The sequence below is a fragment of the Ochotona princeps genome, chromosome 5 (genome assembly GCF_030435755.1).
Source record: "Ochotona princeps isolate mOchPri1 chromosome 5, mOchPri1.hap1, whole genome shotgun sequence".
NCBI classification, from domain to species: Eukaryota; Metazoa; Chordata; class Mammalia; order Lagomorpha; family Ochotonidae; genus Ochotona; species Ochotona princeps.
In genome coordinates this window covers 64,432,788-64,459,288 of record NC_080836.1, presented here as the reverse complement: position 1 = coordinate 64,459,288, position 26,501 = coordinate 64,432,788, and the positions used below count along the sequence as shown (strand labels likewise).

Genomic DNA, 26,501 nt, shown 5'->3' with positions numbered 1-26,501 from the left:
CAGACTTGTAATCCTGGCAATGTCATGTAGATCTAGGCAAATACCTGCATAGGTAGAGGCAGGTCATGGGATCCAGTGGAGTGTGCAGAGCTACCAACCACCCATCATATTATGAGTGTGGTCAGGGGTGTGCCAGCACACAATACTGACTATTGACTCAGTGACCAGATACAGTGGCTGCGGGGGGCAGGGGATCCTACTGGCAAGCAATCTAGGTGGATGCACCATTCCACCAGTAGCCATGAGGGATGGGGCAGGAGTTTAGCAACTATTGTTAGCAGTCCTGGAACATGTTGATCCCAGTGGTGGTATAGTGTCCCCAGCTTGAAGGACAAGGCAATAGAGTAGGAACTATGAAACCTTAGTCTGAGGAGGGGAAGGAACCTTTGCTTACATAGACCTAGAGGCGTTTTCTCTTACAGTACAGGGTTCTTCATAGGTAAGCAAGTGTGCTAGGACCAATTGGGTTGTTTTTTACGGTCTACTTGAATATGTAATTTTGGGCTTTTTGCTATTGCTCTGTGTTTTGGTTTTGCTACTGTGGTAGAATGCCCATGGGCGAGGGCGCATGATAAGAAGATGCAGGGACTCTGATCTCGAGGGTAGTAAGGTTCCTGACAGTGACATCTTTCTCAAAATGGCAGCCTCTGCTGCAGCTTGTGCTATGGTGGTGGGAGGAGACATCTGCTTCCCCCTCAGATGGAAAGCTGTGCATATTCCCGGTTTCTTCCCCTAGTGGGCTCCAAGCCAGTGACAACTCTGGATCCCTCCTGCAGCTATGATTATCAGCCTAAAGAGATGGGCTTTCCTGAGGCATGCCTGCTTATCCTTTTCCGGTGCAATGAGAATACCACCTGATGATAGGACCTGAGTTGCAATTTCCAAGTTCCTTTCATCACTATCTATACTGCCATCCCAGAGTTCATAGCTCAGTAATATTCCCATATCTGGTAGCTGAGTTCCAGTATTCTTCCTGGGCATTCAACAGGAAATGCTGTTACTTATTTGTTTTTATTCTTTATGGAGGAGAAAGTAAATGCTAGGCACTTCTCTTTGGGCATGGTGAAACCCTCCTGGCTTACATTTCTTAAGAAATTCCTCACTTTGCACAGTCTTTTTCCTAGTTTTATTTATTAGCTGTCTATACTTCCTTGATTATCACAGAGCTTTGAGATGTTTACTTTGGTACTTCTGTCAGAGATACAAACTATAATTGTAAAGCTATGGACTGGATTCACATGAGTCCCAGTTGGAGACTTGAGTGCTCAGCTTCCAACCCAGCTTCTTGTTAATACAACTGGGAAAGGAGCAGATGATGGTACAAGTACTTGGTTCCCTCCCCACACTGTGAGAAGCTGGATGGAGTTCCTTGCAGAGCCTTGGCAGTTGTAACCATTTCGGGTAAGACCCATCAGATGAAAGCTCTCTCTGGACCTCTTCCTCTCTCTCTCTGTTGTTTTGCCTTTCAAATGGATGTATTCTATTTTAAAATTTTGATTTTTCAAGCCGTTTATAGATCTCTCTTTGCAGTTACTGAAGCATTATTAGCTTTCTTTGGGGAGGTGGGTGTCATGTTTGTCTGATTTTTGTATTATCTACCTAGCCTCGGAGTGGTGTCTATGCATTTGAAGAAGCAAACATCTCTTCTAGTCCTTCCTGATTTTCACAAGAAAGGGTCTTTGGATGGGAGATGGGATGATGGGATTACCTACAAAACTGCAGTCAATAGTATTGAAGTTAGGTCACATGTCTCTTGTGAATCCACAGTTGGCCTGTTTTTGGATGTGGATCCTCAACAGCCTCTCAGTGGTCTAGCTGCCCCCTAGTGCCTTAACTGGTGTAAGAATGAGGATCCAATTCATAACTGCTTGAAGACAGGCCTATAACTGGGTGTAGCTCATTTTTGGCTACCTCTGATTCTGAGAGAACTCCTGATTGGTTGTTGTTAGGCAGGACATACTGGTCCCCACTCACAGATGACAAGGTTTTGAACTGAGTCATAAGGCTCAGTCACCTAGCTGGAATCAAGTTATTTAAGCATGCCACTGGGAAATCAAAGAAGCACGATTCCTCCCATCCCCCATATCAGGTATCTCTCAGGGAGTAGAAGGTCTTTCAGTCTTCAGCTAAATGGGGCTAAGGCTGAGTCTCAGGGTCCTTTTGGAGTCTACAACCAGGACCAAGATCGGAAGGTTCTCACATCAGGTATAAATGGGTATGAGTCCTCTTGTGTCCATTGGTGGATAGCTCTGGTTGCAGAATCCAGGCCCATTAGGGTTATCATTGAATTCCTTGAACAGAACCGTTTCTATTATTATAGACAACAGGCTGCCATCATGCTACCTGGGCCTGGTAACAGTTTCTCAGAAGAGCCCTGCTAGGTCTTGTCACTGTCACTTACAGCCTCCTAGCTGGATCCCAAATACAAAGGTACTTTGATCTATGGATGATTACAAAATTATTATGTAGGAATGCTGCTATTATGGTGACTTCTCTCTCCCTCCTTTTCCACCGAACAAAATCTATTATCATTCATTCACTACATAACTTAATATTTACCAAGTGTGTATGATTGCAAAATATTGTTAGGACTCATGAATTATACAGCATAGTCCTTTCCATTATAATCTTGTGATCTAAGGAAACAAGTATAAATAAGATATAACTATTCAATATAATAACTTAGTTCATTACTATAAGACAGTCCTTACAAAATTAAATTTAATACATATTTTTGAAAATGAATTGAAGAGTCCATCCTGTTAAAGACATAGTTTTAGAAATTCTCTGATTCAGATTCCAATTGCTATGTTAAAGATACATTTAATAATATAAAATTTCATCTTGATTTATAGAAGCAGGAATAGGCAAGCCCCAAATGAAGGAGGAAAAAGTAGAATTCTCTTGCAACTAATTAATTACAGCTTATTAACAAGGATACTTTTTCAGAAACGAGTTTCAGAAAACAGGTGCTAAAAATCTTTAGCATAAATTCTTTAACATCAAAAAAGATAGCCAAAGTAGTAGTCCTTATGGCTTCTTCTCCTTTTTGCTTCAGAAATACAAACATTCCCTAAGACAGCTGATAAACTCTTGAGTTGTAAACCTCATCTGCTGGTCATTAACATCTTTTTTTATGACCAGTATCAGATCAACGTGGTTTTTGTTAAATAATTCATAGAATAATGAAAGGTGATTCATTTTTTAAAAATTGGAAATAACTAAATGGAAAAATGAGAAAAATATCAATAAAATGGGCAGTAAGCATATATGTTTTTTTACTGGAAAAATCTTGCTTATCTAAATTAGAAATCAGTATTCAAAATGGTACTTATAAAACCCTGAATGTGAACTGAAAACTTTTAAGAACAACTTCGTGAAATAAGATTATTTCCTCTAGGGTAGTAAAATATTTTTAATAAGACCATTCTAAGATAATTATTCATGATAATTAGGTAACAATTGTGCTTTTCAGAATAGTCTTTAGTAAAGATTTTAACTAAGCTTTGGTCAAGTATAATAAAACCAAAGACTCCTGGGAAGATAATTATCTGGTGTGTTTTGAATTAAATTGTCTGCAGGTAAGTCCTAGTGTTTTAATAAGGTCTACAAGGATTAGAGTTAGTCAACATATGAATTATAAAACTCGTATTCAACCTAAAGACTAGAAGACAAAGACCAATTCATACAGGGAACGGGAGTATTCCCAGAGTTCTTTGGGATACTATTCACAGCTACATGACATGTATGATTGAAAACTAGGAGTTAAACTTAGAAAGGTTTTGTCACCTAAAGAAAATTATAGTGTATGTTTTTTAACATTCAAACTTTGGCAGCAGAAACAGAAGCTGTTTCTCTCCTATTACTAACCAAGTGGAGCAAAGTGTAATGACAGTGCTCTCATAAATATCACATACAGTTAAAATGTTTTGCTGTTTTTGAAAGACTTAACTTTTTTCCCTAAAAATTTGCCATGTATACATATATACACACACATATTTAATGAAGATATTTTACCATTTTTTGTCCATAACGTTTTGAACATTTTAACACTGTGAATTGTGACTGTTCTTTTTTTAACCTATTTATTTGAAAGAGAGGGTGAGATAGATCATCCATCCATCCGCTAGTTCACTACTCAGATGGCTGCAGTAGGCAAGGCTAGGCTAGGCCGAGTCAGGAGCCGGGTCGGGGCTTCCTGACCTGAATAACTGGGGCCTAACCAACTTTAGCCATCTTCACCTGTTTTTCCCAGATCATTAGTAGGAATTGGGGGTGAGGGGTCGGGGGAACTGCAGTGGCTGATACCATCCAGCACACAAATGGGACAGTGGCATCACAGATGACAGATTAGCCCTGTACATGCAGTACTGGCCCTGTGGTTGCTTTTAAAAATAGTTTTCTCTAGTGGAACTCTAAAAGTGAATTTTAACTTTTCTAAAATTTGAGAATGACGGGAGACAGACTTTCCCTCGTGCTGGTAATTCCAAATGGCTGGAGAGCTGTAGCCAGGCAAGGCCAAAGCCAGGACCTAGGAACTTCATGCAGGTCTCCTAAGTAGGTGACAGTGCTGGAGCCATCACCTACTGCTTCCCAGGAAGTGTAGCAGGGAGCTGGATTGGAAGCATAAACACTAGAACTTGAAACCTATACTCATGTGGGATGTGACCGTCTCAAGCAACACAATGCCACTCTTGAAGGTATATTTTTATTTTTAAAGAAAACTGAATAGACTTTAGTCTGCTATCACAAAATAGAGGCTTTAAGGAGAGAATTTTCATTTTGATGGAAGAAATAAATCCAAGTCTAAGACAACAAGTGTATTATCCCAGAACTAACCCTCCTGCTGACTTAGAGAGCTTACTGATAGAATTGAGCTCTCTCGCCATATAACATGAAAAGAAACTTGTAGGAATATCAAAAGTGCATTTATGGATCCTAAGACTGTGGTATAGTTTTCCCCATCACATGATTAAAGTGTCCCCGATTTCAAAATTAAGCACTGAAAGGTGATAAACCTGAAAAACTGACTTAAAACTCTTCTGCTCAACACTCTTTCCTACAGTTTTTACATGTCAGTTTTACTAGTTTTCTTCTATAAGAATGATTGCTAGCTGATGCATGTATCTCTCTGGCAGCTTTGTTTTTAACTGTGATATAAGAAATACTTTTGCTTACAAACCAGTTCTGTGCATTCTGGACCTTCTGACTTCTCTGGGTTGGTATCATTTCTGATAAAGAATCCAAGAATGCATAAAGCCAGCCACAGCCTAGCTGGGGACATGGGGACTCCAACCAGAAGTCTGTGTCACAGATCTGGTGCTAGGAATCAGTCTGTTTGGTACCATACTTTCATGAATGGATTCATAGGCCAGTTCCTGAAATAAGTAATCAAAGGTGTCTAGCAACATAAAGGGAAATGTCCAAAACATGGCTGACAAAAATTCAGAAGTAGTCTACAGTTGCTAAATACAAATCTTGTAAATACTGTTGACTAAGCAGAAGGACTGTAGAGCTTCTAACATTAACAATTTTTGTGCAATTAACTCAGAACACTGAAGTCCAAGAAATATTATAGAAGATGATGGGGGAATATTGTATTTTCTCACTGGTATTTTGGGCAACTGTAATTTTGCATTCTGTCAGATTATCTTGTCTTCACTTCATGGAAAACAATCAGTCTACACTTTGTGAATTTTGGAGAAAGACAATAGGTAGGGAGTATAATGAACAAAATGTAAAAGTAATGAAACAATTATGAATTGATTGTGTATGCTTTATAGCTAATCTGAAATTAATACACCAAGTACAATTTTAGATTGATTTTATTTAAGGAACTATGTTTAACATTTTACAAATCTTCAGATTACAGTTTTCAGCAGTAGATACGACATTATGGCAGTAAATACACCGAACTGAGATCTCTAGGAAAAGAATACAAAAGATAGAAACACTTGAAAACAAGAAGGCCAAGTACCAATTCTAGATCTGAAATGGAAATTGATACAGTGAATCCCTTTACAATGCTGGTGCAGGGGGGAGTGAGACAATCATACTTTACAAATCAATGTTACTTCTGAGCTTCACCTTCTTGTGAGGTTTAAACCCACTGATCCCTAAAAACCTATAATGTGCATTGATACCAGAGAATTCAAACACAGTAACTGATCTGAAAATGACTGCCAAAGCAAAGTGTTTTTATTCTTCAACAGTTGTGATCTTTGTAGTATACGATTATAAAAGGGCATAATCCCTACATATCTGCATAAAGTCATAAAAATTGATTTTTATAAAGTCTCAAGATCATATGTATTCAAAAATTACATTTAGCTGTGCTTTTTTTTTAGATAATTAAGGGAAATTTTGCCTTCAGGATATATCCAAAGTATGTAAAAATAATCCTCAATTGTTTATAAATTGTGACCAAAATTACCTAGGATTACATTTCCAGAAAAACTGTGTTGGCTTTCAATTTAAAAATTTAAGAAAGTAGTGGGTATTGTTGGTTTACTATCACTTGGGTTAAGAAAAACTAGACAGCTTCAACTTTAACAGTAAATCTGGACTACTCATAAATAAGGAGTCACACTCTTTCGGTCATTAAAAAAAAAGATAAATTACCTGTGATTTCCAATTGAAAACGTCATGTGCAGTGTAAAAGAAGTATAAGGTTTTACTCTAAAACCAAATAAGTAGTTCTAGAAAAGCCCTTGGAATACACCGCCTAATTTCTCTTACATAAAAATGAACAGTGATACATCTGAATGGTGCACCTTATACCACTGTGTGTATCCTGTTACCACGCGGAGATGGAATATTTTTATTTGAAAGTGAGAAAATACATACTAGCCCTACTGAGGAAATGGAACATTGTCCTATATAGTTTCTAAAATCACGCCAACATAAATATTTATCAATATATATACTAGATTTAAAAAAAATTAAACCCAAGAAAAGAGATAAATGTTACTTACATGCAAAGCTCATTGTTCCAACATGAAACACTAGGTCTATGTTTTTTAAATTAATAAAAAACTGCACATCTGTTTAACTTGGCTAACAGAAAAATGTACATTTATGAAAGATGTGATTTATCCTTCTAATGCAACTCTATCAAAGGCACTTCAGCAGAGCACTGATTCCTTAACCTTTGCCAAATCATTTTCATTTATGCTGTTTTCAACATCGTTATCTAAAGCCAGTACAAAGCCGCCTGTAATTTTGAGCCTCATCACTAGTTCACAAAAATAAAACAAATCCACTGTATGGGTAGTAAGCCTTGGCTTCTATGTATCTTTTCCTTCGACTGGCATAATTACAGCAAACATTTGCCAGAGTCGCTACATTCTTTGGGTTAATACAGAAAGGTAGGAGAGTCTCCTGAAAGGACAAATGTTTTAGAAGTGGTCACAGGAAAAAAAAAAAAACTGGCTGAAGTCTAGTATTTTGGTGTAGGGGGAAAAATGTAGTTCAGTATACGTGTATCTACAAGTTTACTAAAGCCAACGTCACTATTTTGGTTCTTTCAACTTGTTTACATGGCTTGAGTGCCTGGATTGCTCCCATGTGGGATATTAGGATATGAAAACTAGATCAGTTTTAGTTATCCCTTGAAGGAAAACAGAGAGGTGCTTCACACATTTGCCTTCATGGAAATTTCTCGATAAAAATAATGGATGTGGTTGATTTTAACAAAGTCATTTTTAGGACACCTGAATGATTAGTAAGAGCTGAAAACGTAATGAAAAAACAGCTCTTGAATGTATTCATACTAAATGGTTTGCTAAAATAAGTTACTTCCAGAAACAAAGCTGTAAAGGCTATAGACGATTAAACACACGCTTTCTCCTGAAATTGAAACTATTTTCCTCAAACATGTTTCGTCAGTATCAACATTTGAATACACTAATATCTTGAAGTTGATTTGAAAGGCAGAGTGACAGACGGATAGAAGGAGATCATCCATCTGTTTGTACACTCCACGAACGGCCAGGCTAGGCCAAGCTGGCACCACGGACACTTGCAGGTCTCCCACGTGGGTGGCAGAGGCCCATGCACCTGGGTCATTTCCCACTGAGATGGGATACTGGCATTGTAAGTGGCAGCTTAACTTGCTGAGTCACAATAACAGCCCCTGATATTATTTGAGCCTCTGGAAAATAGCTTTCTTCTATTCACTGACACTTCGGGCATAATGCTGAAATATTTACATCCTTTGTCTTCACATATTTTAATGTTCTGATGTTCATAAACACTTTTTGAGGGAAAAAAATCAAGTTTGAAAGCCTTTTAAGTGACTAAGTGTATTGTTTGTGATTAGAAGAAAGACATTAAAATTGCTAACATGAATCATTGAGCCTTAAACTGCCAGATTCTTTTTTCAGACAGGTAAAAGTTTTCCTAGTCAACTAAGCTCACTTTATTTTAGAAAAGGAAAAAAAAGATGGAAATTGAGAATAAAAATAACTCAGTGCCAGAATTCTGTCTCAAATTTCTAAACAGCATCGTACTGTGTGAAATTCTACCCAAAAATAACAGAACTAGCATCTCTCTCTGTGACAACCCAGCTGCTGCTTGCCATCGCATATGGGTTTAGGGTTTACCTTTGGGATGATATAACATGCATGCTGTGTATAGCAATAAAAAATGCTACTTGGTCTTTAGAATAACACCAATCCAGAACATTTATCCATCCATTTTCAAGTATAGGCAGAGGTGAACACGATAACATTTCACAAGAACACAAAGCATGAATAAGACCATTTCATTTCTAAGTGTTCCACAGGGTTATGCATTAAAGCAGAGGCAATAGTTTTGGAAGCAACTGTAGAAGCACGCATTTCACTGTTACTCTGAAGAGAGTCAGGGCCCAACTGGCTACCAGGCAGGCGTTGTTTTCAGATAGCATCTCACACTATTTTACATTTTGAAAACTTAAGGTACTTCAAATTCATCACCTCAAAATAAATGAAAGCAATAGACCAGAAAAAACATTCCTTGGTATCTTTTTGTCTGATTACTGAGTTACCAGTTTACTATTTACCCTGCTTTAGACAGTCCAGGACCATGGGATTGCTTGGTCTCACTTCTTAAGTTCATACAGTGACTGTCAACAAGAAGCAAGAACAACAGCACAAGACAGCAGAAACACAGCTACTGTCAGAATTAATTCATGGGAATCAAGGGGCGTTCCTCTCGTTTCTTCCAAATATTCGTCTTGCTGTCTCTTTTGGCTAGCGGTGGTCTGCCCCTTTTCTTAGTGGGGGATGTATTAGCTTCAAAATCTTCAATAGCGCTTTTCCTTCCTAGCGACTCTTCTCCAGGGTGCTCCATGATGACTCCACTGCCTCCATCGAGGACGTGCCGTAGAGCCGGGTCTTCAGGGGAGCAGACAGTAGTTCCACTCTCGCTGCTGCTCAGGTCTAAGTCTTCTAAGTAAAGAATTTTGGGCTGATGCATGCTTTTGATAAATGTTTTCTCCCTCTCCAGCTTGCGGCTGGAGTGATGCTCATTCATATCCACTCCGGAGTCCAGGCTTGTGTCATTGCTCTGAGCTCTCTTGCCCTTTTTCAGGTCTATGAAGGAATGCCTCACCTGTGCGACTGGTTTCCCATCCAGAGAAACAAACCAGGCTCTGGGGTGAGGAGAGGGCTTCCCCTTGGACAGCTCTAGGAGGGTCTGTTCTGAAATTCCTTGAAGCTCCGATGAAAACGGAGTCATTACCACTGCTTCATTTAGTGTTCCAGGAACAGAGACAGACTCCAGGAGGCTGTTGGAATAGCGGCTCCAGTCTGAAGTCTGTGAGGGTAAGCTCTGTTGACCTTCAAGCACCATATCCTCTTCTCTGGCATCTGGGGGCTGGGCATGAGAATGCATTGGCATTTTGGGCAATGTCTGGGTAAAGTTCTCTCTGTTTACTGGTTCTAAGAGTTGGCCATAGACTAACTGTCCCTTTCTTGGCAAAGTAGCTGATTTAGCAGCATGCAGCTGCTCTGGAGTAGAGAAAAGGTCAGATGTCTGGAGGATGGCAATGGGCTGGCTGTAGATATGCATAAGCTGCTCAGGAATGTGGGAATGCCCGTACACCTCCTCACTGCCTGCAAGATACCTCTTTTCCTCTTGTGCGTCACCTAATGATGAAGGGACATTGTTGTTAACATGTTTAGACTGTTTGGACCCCACATTGGGCTCCAAAGACTGTGCTGTGTTTCTTGAATAATTGTTCTGATGGACTGATAGAAATGAAACATCTTCATTGTAGATTTTAAAATTGTCCCGAGTTTTCACCATTGAAATTCTTTCTTCTGCTTCTGCAGTGGAAGGCTCCTCCTTTGGAGGGCTGTGGGAGGAATTTTTGGCCTTGAATAACTGTGACTTTTCCTCAGCTTTTAATGCAACTTTGACTGAACTGATGTGATTTATATGCGTTGTTGAAGTTGTCTGATCTCTCTTGAGAACGTCAAGTTTAGTGATATTTCTTTCTCTCTTCTGTGGAGTACCACACTTACCCCTACAAGAGAAGGCAAAAAAAAAAAAAAAAAGTAAAAGTTATGATCAAGAAGGTTTGTTTGGCTTTAAAAGCCAGAGTTAGACAGTGAGGTCTTCCAGCTGCTGGTTCACTCCCCCAAATGGCATCAATAGCCAGCATTGGGCCAGGCCAAAGCCAGGAGATTCTTCCAAGTGTCCCCCATGGGTGCAAGGGACCAAGCACATATTCTGCTACTTTCCTCAGTGCATTAGCAAGGATGTGGGCTGGAAATGTGGCAGCCAGGACTGAAACTGATGCCTATATGGGACACCACTGCAGGTCATTGCTTAATGTGCTGTGGCACTTTGACTCCAAGAAGAGTTATTCTTAAACACCCCTCTCTGAGTATCGTATGGGCAATGCTACTGCTAGGTTGAAAAAAAAATGGTTGTGTTCTATTTAAAAATCAAATTATTTTTACAAATGAAATTCAGCATACTCCAAATACATTGAAATGATACTTTGACAGTATCTGTGCTTCTTTTCTTTCATCAATGATATTCTTACCTGCAGTAACAAAGCAGAACAATAAAAAATCCAATGACAATGACTATTGTTCCTCCTAATATGGCTGTGAGAAACACTGTGTGGTAGGCAGTTATGTCCTTGGAATCTTCATTTACACCTGAACCTACATGGTTCAACATACACAGGAAAAAAATGTTACTTTAGATAAAAATTTACACTGCAAGATCCTAGGTAAGGCATACTGGTCCCTCCTATGGTGGATTCCTCCTCAAATGATGTATCCCTTTCCTGCCCTTTGGCTTCATCAGATTCCCCGGACCCATCGAATGTGCACACAGTAAGTGGGGCTGCATGGTATGGTTCTAGCCAATCACTGTGGTCTTCTAATGCTCAGATATAATATCCCACAGCATCACTACCCCTTTCATCTAAGGACTAGAAAGCACACAGTACTGAACAAAATCTGCCCAATATACAGCAGCCAACCCCAAACATATGAAATGTATGTAGCAAATAAGTGTTTGCTGATGTGTGCCCTGAGACTAGTTTTGTTTGTTGCTGTAGCAGTGCTGATGCTTGCCAAAACTGCTATCTAAATGCTACTGATGAGATCCTGCTATAATAAAAACCAACAATATGTGACAGTAGGTTCTAAAAAGGCCAGGAAGCAAATTATGAGTAAACTCTGTGTAGCTGCTAACAGAAATTGTGGCCCAAGCCATAGAGTAGCAGTAAACCAGAAAATCTTTGATTAATTTTAGCTTTGGGCAAAGAAATTTTGAGATAGAATGTTGATAGTGTTGACTCTGAGCTGCATTTGATCTGAAAAAAAAAAGTTACATTCCAGAAAGAGAATCTGCAAAGCAAGCATGCAAACAGAGGCAATCTTCAACTGCTAGGATTTGAAGGATTAAAATCTGTGTCTCTGAAATCCATGTATATGAGAGCTCTTTAAAAACATGGTAAATGCATAAAGATGCATTTAAGGAAAATTATGCATGATATTTTTTTTAAATGTCTAACTGAAATCATGTCATTCAGAAGCATAAGTAACCTAGGAACCTGCTATGTGCAACTGGCCTCTGCAATGGGGAGGCAGGGTAATCTCATGGAATCAAGCCTTGAGTCTGCGGTCTTATGCTAAATCCAGGTCAATAGTGTTAGAATTTAATTGATTATGCCTCATAAAGTTCAAGTTCTCCACTGAGAGTCAGAATTGGCTGGTCTGGGAAGAAACCCCTATGTTTTATCAGAAGTGTTGTGCACAAAGGAAAAAGTTGGTATGAACTAAACTGTTCCCCTGAAATTCCCATGTTGAAGCCCAAGCCTCCATATGACTGTTTGGAGACAGGACCCATAAGGAGGTACCAAGTAAGTTCCATAAGGGATCTGTCTTAATCCAACAGGATTGCTGTACTAAAACAGCAGCATGAGACATTGAGAGATCTCTTTTTACATATAAGATAGTGGAAAGACTATTGAAGGTTACATAAGAAGGGCAAGAAAAGGCTCAGCGTCCCTGACAGCATATGGACCTGGATCTTTAAGTCTCTAAAATGTGAGAAAATAAACCTACGCTGTTCAAGTCAGTGTTGGTATTTTGTTACGGTTGCCTGAGCAAACTAATATTTACATTTGCATTCTACAAAGTTTTGCAGCAAAAGAAACCTCTTCAAAGATGACTGACACTCAGATAGGTAAGTACTATTTCAAATTCACCAAGTTAATGATAGGCATAACCAGGACACTATCAAGTTATCCACATATCTATCAATATATTGTTCCTTTTTCAATGTATCTTTAGACAGTGTCTAAATCAAATCTTAAAAGAATCCCATGTTTCTGTTTCAGTCTTGATCTATGCAAGAGCCAACAGGTAAGCTGGAATAAAATTTCTACTTATTTTGGAAAACCACTTTAGCTTTAGTAGTTCATAAAACTATCTTATGTTAATTGGTTGTTTTAGGTATTTTTAATGTAAGTATGCTTTCCAGCAAAACTCATATGTGTTTGTTCCATATTTTTTTGCTAAATATTCTGGATTTAGTTGAGTTTGAAGTCATAATTATCAATTGCTCTTTATCAGTATTTCATTATAGCCACAAATCGAGAATGGGATTAAGGCCAGACAGCTGGCAAGACAGCATGATATTTCTACATCATAAAGAATAAAAGCAACCACCCTCTGTTTTGAATAAACGATCTCAAACACAGTAAGCACAGTAAGTTCAAATAAAAACAAAAGAATATTCCTCTTGATTACACATGGCTATAAAAGTTCATGTGCTTTTCTATTAGCATACTAACCCTTGGCTTCATTGAAGAAAGTCTTATTTTTACATTCTTTAATTTCAAATGTTATTAACACAAAATAACCAAACTGAACTAAAATAATTTTTGGCGAAAACATAGTCAAAATGAGTTTATTTGTTGTAAAAATATCTGGAACCCATGCAGATTTTTCATAACATTTCCATGAACTTTTGGAAGACCTTATATACAACTACATGATGGCATGCACAGGACAATGTATGTAAATGTCATTCCTATCCTTGATCATACTGGAGCAATTCTTGAACAGCATGAAACCGTCAGGTAGCAGCTGCCTCTCAGCCAGGCGCCAAACATTTGGTAAACCCAGAGTCCTCTCTGACACATGACTACTAAGGAAGGATGAGAAAGCAATACGCATAACTTAGCTCCTACCACCAAACCTTCACTGAAGTGACACCATAAATGTTGCCTTGTTTCAATTCTGTAAATTCACAAGCCCACAAGGCTAAAGGAAACCACGGTAACAGCATAACGTTACAAGGGGCATGCTTATGACCCCACGTTGGGCAATCAGATTGTTTATCTGTAGAATGATCAACAACACTGTGAGGAAAGGACTGGAAAATGGGGCAGCCAGTCATCATGCAGCAACTGCTTAGCTCTCTGGCCAAATGGTTGCTCCCTGGGGCCCTTGGCACTGCAGGATTCCTGCCTTTTGGCATCTGGTTGGGTAGTGTTGCAATCCTGTGAACTCCCCACATCCTTCCAATAGGTGTCCTTAAATTATCTGTTGTTTCCAACCCTAACTGATCAGTGTAGAATTTTCACAGATGCATCTGTTGTACTCAAGAAACCTCAGAGTTCGAGAAGCTTAAATGTTTCCTACAGTTGTGACAAAACAGATCTGGAGACTAAACGCTTTTCCAAAGTAAGCCACAGTACCTAAAATAACATTGAAGTCCAGTATCAATTCCAGTTCTCTATAACTTATAAATATAAAAAAAAATTTTTTTTTTTACAATACCTCTAGATCCAGGAAGTGGAGCTGCTATCCAGTACCCCAGACGTGGTGCATCATATGTCCAAATGAAATGATTATTATATTCTTTGACTATTCCCCAGCCATGATTTACCCAAGCACCTAATGAAGGTAAATAGGACAATAACTAGTATTCTTTTATCTGTACAGCTGATACTACACATGACATTTTATACATAAATAACGTAACAAAGCTACTCAGAGGCTTGTTATATATGTTTATATTGTGGCTTATTGATGGTTTATGTTAAAGTGGAGAGTTTGATGTGAATCATTTCCATCATGTTATTTTGTTGAAAAACAGACCACAATAAACAACTGCACTCCCATTAGATTATATTGCCTGGTCATTCTTGTAGCCACCTTACTTTATATTAAACATGATCTTTGACATGCATACAATGCCCAAGTCACCTAATGATGTGTCTCACAGACTATACCTCCATCATTTAATGAGGCATGATTTCTACTCACATTAAAATTAAAATTAAAATGTTTAAAACATAATTCCAAATGACTGAAAGGTGCATTCAATGGCGCTTGCAAGAATGTACAAACAAAAAAACAGAAAATATTCTCCTTTGAGGTAACTGTCATTCAATAAATTAGGAAACTAAGATCCATATCTTAAATGATTTGTTCAAATTATACTTTGGCTAAGATCAGACTCTTAATCTAAAATTAAACTATTTGCAATAGCATATTACTACTATTTTATTGGCAAAGGAATGATAAAATGTTATTTCTAAAAAATGTTTCAAAGAGTTACCAAGGAGGAAGAGAGAGATCTTTATTTGCTGGTTCATTGCTCAGATGGCCTTAACTACTGGGCCTGGCACAATCAAAGCCAAAGGCTTCTTCCATGTCTCCCACATGGGTAACAGCAGCCCAAACATTTGGGCCATCTTTTCCCATACCATTAGCAGGGAGCTGTATCAAAAGTGGAGCAACCAGGACTGGAACTGGTGCCACCATTGCAGTGGGAGATATGTCTGCTTGCTAAGCCATAATGCTGGCCCCTAATGAAATGCTATTTTTATGATGAATTGGTTTCTTTTTTCCCTGATAAGTGTAGTATATTCATTGATGTGAAAACAATTTTATCACTAACAAAATGCATAAAGTTATAACATTATAGCTAGAAACTAATAGACATTCAAATATTCAAAAATACTTTCACTTATTTAACATACCTGAGTTCATGTCAAATGTCCAGGCTGGTATGCGATCGCTCACACTTATATCATTTGTATGTAGAAGTGGAAGAGAAATTTGAATAGAGCCATCCACCTTTAATTCTTTCCCTCCAGAATATATTTTCACACATATTGCAGCAAGAGGAGTCAGCTCAATGTTTTCAAAACCTAGTCAACAGGATAGTTTATTTGCAGAACTAGATTTAATATTTAACCCAGGGTTATCAATTTTAATATTAAGTAGTTACTGGATCCATTTCTTTCTAAATATTCCATAAATATATTACAAATGGAACCTAATTTTATCTAATTCAGTCATTTGACTTAAGATCACTGAAATTTAACTATTTTTAAAACTCTAAAATCCAACAATCAAAGAAACATATCTTAATAGTATGCCCTAAAAGAGCTCTACCATGTCATATCATTAATGCAGATATAGATTCGATCCATGTGACACTTTCACCCAAAATGCACCTGCTTCACAGAGAGCTGGAAGAAACATTGTTTTTCTGTAAAAAGCATTCTGATTCAAAGCACAACAGTTTGCCATCTCGACCTGCCACTCAGTCATTCTCCAAGTGCCTACAATGGGTAAGACTGGGACGAACCAAATTGGACAACAGGAACTCTAGATCTCTCAGGTGGGTGGTAAGGATCCATTACTGTTGCCTCTAAGTTTTGGCATTAGAAGGAAGCTGGTACCCAGGACTGAAACCAGCTATTGAGCCCAGGTAATCTGATGTGGAATACATATTTCACTCCTAGCATGATTTTTAATACAAAGGCTTGGAAATCAAATAATCACTATGCTTTATTTGATACACATTATCAACACTACAAAGAATGAGCAGACTTCACAAAGCTTAAGTGGTAGGAGAAAAAAATTATACTGTTTTGCCTGAGGTTTTAGAGATTTTGTTTATAATTTATAGTATGTCTTTTTAAAAAAGATTGTTTGAAAAGGCAGGTAGAGATCTTCCATCTCTTGGTCCACTCCCTAAATGGCTGCAATAGCTAGGGCTCAGCCAGGTGGAAGCCAGGAGCCTGGAGCTTCATCTGGGTCTCCCACATGGGTGCAGGAACCCAAGAAGTTGGACCTTTTTCTGCTTTCCCAGGGCCATTAGTAGGCAGCATAATCAGAAGTGTAGCAGCTGAGACATGACCAGCATTTACACAGGATATCAGCGTATCAAAGCTGGGGTTTTAACCCGTTAGGCCACTTAGCCAGGCCTATAGCATGCCTTCTTACATATCAGGTACTACCTATAAATTAGTCATTTTCTAAAAAAAGATGCCTTTTTGTTCTTTAAATATTAGCTATTCCAAACAAAGTTACAGTATGTACCAGAGTGATACTGGGAAGCTCGGCATCATGGTACAGCAGATAAAGCCACTGCCTGCAACACGGGTACGGCTTCCCAGCAATGGCCTGAAAAGGCAGTGGAAATTGACTCAACTGCTTGAGCTACTACCCCTTAAGTGGAAGACCAGGAAGAAGCTCCTGTCTTCAGAGTGGCCCAGTTCTGGCTTTGCAGTCAGTCACTGGGAAATGAGCCAGCAGATGGAAGATAAGTTCTATTTTCTACCTTTCCCTTTCAAAATACAGAATTCTTAAGGAAGTAATTCTGGCAGATGCAGGAGAGGCAGATGAGAGTGTAGGAAAGAAATTCAGTTACCACTAACAGTAGTAAGTTGGCACATATTTTCAGTTGTCATGGCAACTGTTGGTTTACTGAAATTTTTCAGCCAGGGAACTAATCAGAAAATCCCTTAGATGGCAAGATCAGATGAGTGAAGTAATGTCATATATTTTATTAGATGAATACACTGGTAAGTAATCCAGTATTACAAATGTCTATGTGGTTTGCTAATAGTATAGCAAGTTACTAGATAACACCCATCAGCCAGCCAACTCCTTCGATCATCTCCCTGCAGCTCTATACAGTCTACAGCTCCACCAACTGCAGACTGGTCACCCAACATCTGAGATAAAGCAAAGGAGATGAGAAGACAAGATAAAAATATTTCTAGAACAGTTGTATAGTCCTAGAAATAGAGAACCACGTAATCCAGTAGAGTAGCTACAAGCTGCAGATGCTAATAAGATTTAATCAAATTGTTCAATGTATTTCAAAAGCTCAAGCACCTCATTGGGTCAGTGGCTACCATGTGGGAACAAAGCATTCCCATTGGACAGCAATGCTCCAGAACTCTCTAAAGAACAGTAGCTTTCTTTGGGTAATCAATGAACAATATCAAGTTGTGGGGCTTATAAAAGAAATGTTTGGGAAAAGGGTAGAGCTCCTTGTGCTCCGTTCCCACCTACGAATATAATCAGTTTTAAAGGGGTTTATTCACACATGTACTCTTAACTTTTCATTATATAAATGTATTACAACTGTTGATTCTGAAATATATACTGTCAACACTTGTTCTGAGTAAAATGCATATTCATATATTCTGAGTAAATCTATAAAGAATGTCAAATTATAAAAGCTTATGGAAATTTAAATTTTATGTGTAAAGTATTAATTATAGAACTTTGTAAAATCAACTATTTTCTATATTGTTTTGCATTAAATGAAATTTCCATTACTTAATTATACCAAAGCCTTCAGCATGTATTATACCAATCACTAGACAAAGTGGAATTATAAACATCTTCATAGCCAGATTTATTATAAACGGACATGTATTCTCCAAAACTTATATAAATCTCCAAATTGATAGTTATTTATTAATGGTTCTTATAAATTTATCAAATAAAGTTAGATACCTGGTTTATTGAGTGTAATTCCAGTTGTGTACAGAAAATTGTCCACTTTTAGAAACTGTTGTAGAACTGTCAGATAGCCAGTAACATTGCTAATATGATGGTTATCAGGGAGTTTAATTAAGGCCTTTGAAAACTGAACACTTGGTTGTGATTTGGCATCTGAAAAAACAAGGAAATATTAGCAAACAGAACAAATACATACTTAACAAAAGCACCACTGATCAGGATATTTTACTTGAAAACATGCAGTTATAAATATTTCTAAATGTTCTTAAAAATTAAAAACAAGTACATGCAGAAATGTTAATTCAGAACTAGTAAGTCTGAAAGCTCCCTTTATTACAAAGGTGCCTTGTGTGAGCTCAATAAAGACTGTTTAATGCTATCCAGAGTTCCTTCACCCTTTCCTGGGGTTGAAACTAAGGAACCACACACCAACCATGCTAGGCTCATCTGGTTCACATGGAGAAGCATTTTGATATCAGGAATAGAGCTGATGGTGTGTAACAGTAAACTGATCCAATCAAAAAGTGGTCTTTTACCCAAAGTGATCTGTTCTGCAACAGGGCTGTCCCAAGCACAGTCAATGAGATGCAATGCAATAAAGTTTACTTGAAGCTCTGGAGGAAGGCATGTTCTACATCCACCTACCCTCTGGATTATAGGTGAGTGGGAATACATCTGGCATTTGTAACAATCATCTTACAAGGAAAACTGTGAGCTGATTAGAAAACAACATTCAGAGAGTTGAAATTGAAAGAATAAAGGTTACTAATGGGGCCCGGCATGATAGCGTGGTGGTTAAGGTCCTCGCCTTGCACGCACCAGGATCCCATATGGGCGCTGGTTCTAATCCTGGCGGTCCCGCTTCCCATCCAGCTCCCCTGTTTGTGTCCTGGGAAAGCAGTTGAGGACAGCCCAAAGCCTTGGGACCCTGCATGCACATGGGAGACCCGGAAGAGCTCCTGGCTTCGGGTTGGCTCAGCTCCAACCATTGCGGCCACTTGGGGAGTGAACCATCGCAAGGAAGATCTTCCTCTCTCCTCCTCTGTGTATATCTGCCTTTCCAATAAAAAAATTAAATCTTTTTTTAAAAAAAGATTGAATTCATTAATAACCTTAAGTCCTGATCAACAGATGTGTAAAGTTTTGGTATTATTCCAACATTTTTTAAATATTTTAAGAAGGAGTTAGCACTGTGACACAATAGGTCAAACTGCTGCCTGAGATGCCATCTCAGAAGCTCCATTTCCAATTCAGCTCCCTGCTGATGTGTCCAGGAGAGCAGCAGATGCCCCAAGTGCTTGGAACCAGGTCCTAACGTGGAAGCTCTTGGATGAAGCTTCTGGCTTCAGCCTGGCCCAAGCTGGGCCTTTGCAGCCATTTTGGAAGCAAGCCAGCATATGGAAAATGTCCTTTCCTCTCTGTGTAATTCTATTTTTCAAACAAAACTTAAAAACATCTGAAATAAATGCTTCATGTGGGCATACACTGGTTTAAGAGGGGTTTTTCAGCATCTTGCAATAGAAAGTGTCTTTGACAATATATTCATTCACTTACTTAGTTACCTGAGGAGGAATCCATCCTTATCATAAATCTCTCAAATTCTGATTGCTCAATTTATAAATATTTCAATAACTCAATTGGCTGCCTTACCTTATTGAGAACTTAGTGGCAATATTAATAGTTCCAGCACCACATTTAAAAATTTAGTATGGACTCAAATCCTCAAACCTAAAAATTATCAGACATAGCAGCCTCTGTCTTGGATGTTAATAAAACCACTCGTTTAGAAAAATCAGTTAAATTATCAGATGAAAAATATCCATTTTTATAGAAGTATATGATAAATGAGTAAAATTCTCTTCCTATGAGAAGTTAGAAAACTAGTATCTGGAAAATAACCACCAATGTTTATTTTTCTGCTTGTTCTGGCACCTTCTGACCACTCATAGGAACAATTTGCTATTTTAAAATACATAAAATTGAACTGCCAAGCTTCTCATAATAGAGTGACACAGCTAGCTGAACTTCTCTAGGGGTTTATACATTTTCATTTCTCTTACTTTGGCCATAAACATATGCACAACGGGCCTAACATGTTTTCAGTATACAAACTAACATACTTTTACTAAGACATTTTACTGAGTGATGATATACCTTTCTGCAGAAAGGTTTCTCATCAGATACATCCATCCTTGCTTGCACAGTCTTACCACAGAATCACTACATAGGAAAAGAAGAGTAAAAGTGAACTGAGAATCTGAGAGGACTTGCAAACCTCTCATGGAGATCTCCCAAGGCATGGCCAGCCTTTTCCAGACCAGGGAGAGCTCAGCATTGCTTAGTACAGTGGCAAAGGAGTGATCCAAGACATGTGCACACTGATTCAGGCGTGCATTTTGGCAAAAATTATGATTTTTCCATAGGGTTTAAAGAGGCCAATCAGAGGAAGGGATGTGCCAAAACAAAAGAGGAACAGTGGAAAACCTGATTTTGTTAAAGCCCCAGGAACCTCAGAAGTGCCTCTTTGCAGACATGTGGTTCCTATTTGTTTTTCATCCTTCCACAACTCTTGTGCAGACAGCAGTCTGCTGTAGAGCAGCAGAAGTCCCTCAGAGTTCTACCATGGCATTTCAGGAGGAAGCCCTTCTACAACTTAGTAAATCACTGCAAGATTAATCAGGCCATAGGTACTTCTTTTTAACTTATGTAATCACTACTCAGAAAGACACAACCAATCTTCCATCCACCACTTCCCAAATGGCCACAACAGCTAGGGCTGGCCCAGGCTAACGCAGGAGCCAGGAGCTCAAGAACTCACGCCAGCATCAGATGCTTTCCCAGACGCATTAGCAGGGAACTGGGTCAGGATCGTAAGCAGAGTAACCAGGACTCAAAGCCAAGTGGGGGATTGCCATGATGCACCACAAAAGCTTCCCAGCAGTAAGTCTGTTGTTTCAGTGCTTTAGGAACAAATAAAATGGCTCATGAAAGTGAACAAAATTTTCACAAACCGTTTTTACTCTTGCTATCTTCTTAGACCCAGTGTGGGTCTTGAACAAAATTTCAATGATGCTTGAACAGAATTTACCAATGTAAAACAAAAATTGCAAATTTTGTCATTTCTCAAGATTTTGTGTAATGTGCAAAATGAGCCACAGAATTCTGGAACCTATCCTGAGCACAAATTATGGTTTGGGGAAGGTAAGGTAAAAATACTAGTACCATCTTCATGGTTAGTAAGGCAAAGCTGGAAGGCTCAGCTAGAGCCAGCACCAAAAACATTGTTTTCTGCATTTACTTTCCTTGGGAGGTATATGCAATTAAGGGACCCATGTCCTGCAAGTAGTATTTACTCAACCTCAGGCCTCTCCAACCAGGCTCTGAGATTAATGTAGGTGGCAAAAACAGAAGGACCCATGATTAGAGAGCCCAAGAGAGTCTCCGTGCTAATGCTGTCCTTTTCCCATTTCTGCCAATCACTGAGATCCCAGCTAGAGACAGAATGTAGAGAGCAGGACAAACAGAAGCTCTGGGTTGTGGAGGTCCAGCTCTGCTGCGAAGTGCAGCTTGTGATGCCCACATCCCACATCAGAGTGCCTGAGTCAGTTCAATTCTGATTCCAGCTTCCACTGCTTGCTCATGTGCACCCTGGGAGACAACCAGAGGGGTCAAGGGCTTCTCTTGTCACCCACGTGGGAGGCCCAAGTCTCAGTTCTGAGTTCCTGGTTTGATCTGACCCAGCTCTGCTTGTAGTAGCAATTTGGGAATGTGAACAACCAGAAGGAAAATCTGTTTTTCTCTACACTTCAAATAAAAATACTTCCAAATTCATATCTAGTGGGCAAAGAGACCAAAGGAAAACTAATTCCTACTACTACAAGTAAATTATTTGCATGACAGTAAGATAAAAACTGGTTTCAATCAACTTGTACTCCATAATTAATGTTCAATTTAGATTTTTCTCTGCTTATAATGCATATTAGCTCAGTAATGAAAAAATACAAAAATAAAATGTACAGATAATATAGCTAGGATTTACCAGCCCAAGTGTTATGCTTTGCCAACTATCAACAATTACTTTTTACACATTCACCTGTATTTATAAAGCTCTCTCCAAGATCTTTAGGATAAGTATTTAGTATTATTTAAGGCATTTAATTCGCAAGTTAAAAAATACTGTACTTACCCGCTAATTTTCCAGTGATTAAAACAGTGTCTTCAAATAGCCATATATTTGCTTGGCTTTGCGGGAACAGTGCAAGTGTGACCGATGAATATACTGTGAAATGCAGCACAGTCAGTCAATGCAATGTAGGGAGTAACTAGACAGCTCTTTTACAGCAAGCCCTAGGAGCTGGTGAAAAGCAAACTGCTTTTTAGGAAAAACAACCCAAATCAAGGGAAGGATGAATATGAGGGGACTTCAAAAATACTGAGTTACAAGATAACTATTTTGGTGAAAAAGTTGAAATTTATGCAAAAAAATTTATGCAGAGTTTTCTCACAAAGAACTATTTCCATTAATTTTTAGAAGTACCTCACATAGGGCCCTGTGCAGTAGCCTAGCTGCTAAAGTCCTTGCTTTGCACTCGCCAGGATCCCATATGGGTGCTGGTTCTAATCCCGCCAGCCCTGCTTCCCTTCCAGCTCCCTGATTGTGGCCTGGGAATGCAGTCTAGGACAGCCCAAAGCCTTGGGACGCTGCACCTGCGTGGGAGACCTAGAGGAGGTTCCTGGATTCGGATAGGTGCAGTTCCAGCCATTGTGGCTGCTTGGGGAGTGAAGCATCCCTCAGAAGATCTTCTCTGTCTCTCCTCTCTGTATATCTAACTTTCCAATAAAAATATTTTTTAAAAGGAGCTCATAAGAAATAATGGAGAGAAAAAAATATTTATTTTACTAGTTTTTCTATTTCAAGTAATAGTCTGTACCAATATAATGATGTTCAATAACCAGTTATAAATAAGTTTAATGCTGGACAACACATGTGATCTGTCCTTTACATAATTGTTACTTGTTATTTATTTCTGAGTGTTAAGCTTATGGGTGCCATAATTCAAGGTTTTCTAGACAGACTATATCCACTCTAGCTTTTTTACTTTCCATATAAGAGCACGAAGTTCTTTTGCACATGATGTGGTTTCCCCAACTGACTCAGTTGGCGAAGGAAGAGCAAGCCTAACACAACACACGATGGCCAGGACGAGGCTGAACCTGTCCATCAGAACAGGCACAGAAAGTAACTGGTGGGATAGAAACAGCACTTCAAGGATTTCTGAATTTTTGGATTATTTGTAGATCGGAAGCAAGAAGGTGGGGCACAAAAGGATTTTATAATTGGGAATAAACTGAAACAACTTACCAGTGCTGTAAAATTTTGAGCTGTTACCCAAACCATGAGTTGAAATGTAAGTACTTAAAATGAATACAGATGGCATGGAATCTTTAAAACTTGAATGAGAAAAACATCTCTGCATGGAAAGACCTTTAATATCTTGAAATATTTCAAAAAGCTTTAAATAAAATACAAAAATATACAATGTTGAGTGGAAGAACCTATTTGTTCTTTCCAAAGGAAAAGTTGATTGCTAAATGAGAAGATAAATTCAATTTCAGAATATAGTAACATTTAGGTGAACTGATACATTAAGTTGGAAAGAAAGTGGTAGGATCTTAACATGGTCCTCAAGATGATTACTAAGAGGGCATTATGTCCTGCTGGGATTTTCACTGTCATAGGTAACTTATCATGACAGCCAGATAGCTTTTTAAGACAATAAAACCAAGGGAAATCTTTTTGTTTCTCACTAAAATATTCAAGTTACTTTTTACTTACAATTTTTCTAAGTACAAAAGAGATAGTGTCAGCTGGAAAAAGTTGCGATTTAGAAAAGAATAAAAACAATGGTTTTCACAATACCAGACACTCATTAAACATTTCGATTTAAATCTCCATTGATATTACCCGTCATTATTTAAAATACATAATATGATGATACTAATTATTTTTATCTTTCTACAAATGAGAGTTTCTATTGAGAAACAGTTACAACACTTTAAGGCCACATGTTACTTAAACGCTTCTGTAATATTACAGATTTAAGACTTACCAGGTGCACAAATGTCTGTTCACATTATATTTGTCTCTATGAAAGATTACCATTAGTGGATGCCTAGCATATGAGCTGAAGACTTTGATACATGTACTTCAGCTGCTACCTAGATAATGTAGCCAACTTGAACTATCAGTAATATCTGAGAACTCCAATGCTTCCTCACTTAAATGCTTCCTCACTTAAGACATGATAATTTCAAAGGCAATTATAAACATAAGACGTGGAGAAATCTTCATCCATAGGTTCATTCCCCAAATGCTACAACACCTGGTACTGGGCCAGACCAAAGCCAAGATCCTGGAAATCCATCAAGATCTCTATGGACCTAACCATTTAGGCCATGCTTCATCAGTTGTTCAGGTGCATTTGCAGAGAGCTGAGTTAGAAGTGGAATAGCCTGCACTCCCACTGGCACTCATCGGGGATGCCAGCATCACATATTGCAGCTTAACTTGGTACACCAAAATTCTGGCCTTAACATACCAATATTGTGGACAATTACTTACTTAAACCTTTTTTTAAGGGGTCCGGCTCTATGGCTAGGTAGGTTAATCTCCCTTGCAAGCTCTGGGATCATATATGGGAACCAGTTTGTGTCCCAGCTGTTCCAAGTCCTTTCCAGCTTCCTGCTTATGGCCTGGAAGAGAAGCAGAGGCTGCCAAAGGCCTTGGGAGCCTGCGTCCACATGGGAGACCCAGAAGAAGCTCCTGGCATTGGATTGATTCAGCTCTGGCCGTTGCCATTTGGGGACTGAACCAGCAGATGGAAGATCTGTCTGTCTCTTCTCTCTTCAATATGCCTTTCCAATAAAAATAAATCTTTAAAAAGTAAAAAAAAAAAAACATTTAAGGTGAAAAATCAAAGTGTATATTTCCTCAGTATATAGTTCTCAGATTACTAATGAGACAAAGCATGCCATATTTCCTAATTTGAAATTCCTTTAACAAAAATTACTAGGCCACAATTATGTCCATTTACCTTTTTTAGGTAGGACAACCAGCATTTTCTTACATATATATATAATATTTTTATTTTAGAGATGGCACCTGTATCTTTTTCATCCTCAGCAGCTGTTCTGACCTACAGGTAGTTTTTTTTAATGGTTACAATTAGGTATTGTTAACATATCTTGTTTATTTAATGGTTAAATATACTAATTCAAAAATCAGGTACATCATCTTGCCAACTTACAAAAAAGAATTACAGGGCAGTGTTGTGTTTTTAGCAAGTTAAGACACCACCTGAAATACCTAGTATACCACAGCATAGCGCAGATTCAATTCCATGCTTCTCCAATCTGATCCAGTTCCCTGATTATTGTTCCTTGAAAAGTGGGAGGATGATGGCCCAAATGTGAGAGAACTGAATAGAATCTTAAACTTCCAGCTTGAACCTCGCCCAGCCTTAACTGTCGGTGAATTTGGGAGTAAAGAACTGGATGGAAGTTCTCATTCTCTTTCTCTGCCTTTAAAAAAAAAAATCTTTTTTTTTTAAAGATTTATTCATTTTATTACAGCCAGATATACACAGAGGAGGAGAGACAGAGAGGAAGATCTTCCATCCGATGATTCACTCCCCAAGTGAGCCGCAACGGGCCGATATGCGCCAATCCCAAGCCGGGAACCTGGAACCTCTTCCAGGTCTCCCACGCGGGTGTAGGGTCCCAATGCATTGGGTCGTCCTCAACTGCTTTCCCAGGCCACAAGCAGGGAGCTGGAAGGGAAGTGGAGCTGTTGGGATTAGAACCGGTGCCCATATGGGATCCTGGGGCTTTCAAGGCGAGGACTTTAGCCGCTAGGCCACGCCGCCGGGCCCTAAAAAAATCTTTAAAAAAATAATTCTATAGGACCTGGTATGATGAGTCAATGGCTAAATTCTCACCTTGCAAGAGCTGGGATAACATCTGGGTGCCACTTCACGTCCTGGCTGCTCCAGTTACATTTCAGCTCACTGTTTATGGCCTGGGAAAGCAATGGAGGCTGGCCTAAAGCCTTGGGACCCTGCTGCCATTGGGAGATCTGCAAGAAGCTCCTGGCTCCTGGCTCCTGTCTCCTGACCAGCTCAGCTCTGGCCACTGTGGCAATTTTGGGACTGA

At 38.8% G+C, this 26,501-nt stretch overlaps 1 protein-coding gene across 1 annotated transcript in view; it reads right to left on the bottom strand.

Moving 5' to 3' along the window:
- Positions 1-7,963: 7,963 nt before the first annotated feature.
- FAM171B (family with sequence similarity 171 member B) overlaps positions 7,964-26,501 on the bottom strand; it is an 81,790-nt gene continuing 63,252 nt past the window's right edge. The window contains exons 3-8 of the mRNA XM_004576989.2: positions 22,477-22,569; positions 18,285-18,443; positions 15,503-15,673; positions 14,295-14,411; positions 11,036-11,159; positions 7,964-10,510 (exon numbers count right to left, since the gene is read on the bottom strand). Coding sequence (XP_004577046.2) covers positions 9,166-10,510; positions 11,036-11,159; positions 14,295-14,411; positions 15,503-15,673; positions 18,285-18,443; positions 22,477-22,569 — 2,009 coding nt within the window. The 3' untranslated portion in view covers positions 7,964-9,165. The remainder of the gene's footprint in view (positions 10,511-11,035; positions 11,160-14,294; positions 14,412-15,502; positions 15,674-18,284; positions 18,444-22,476; positions 22,570-26,501) is intronic.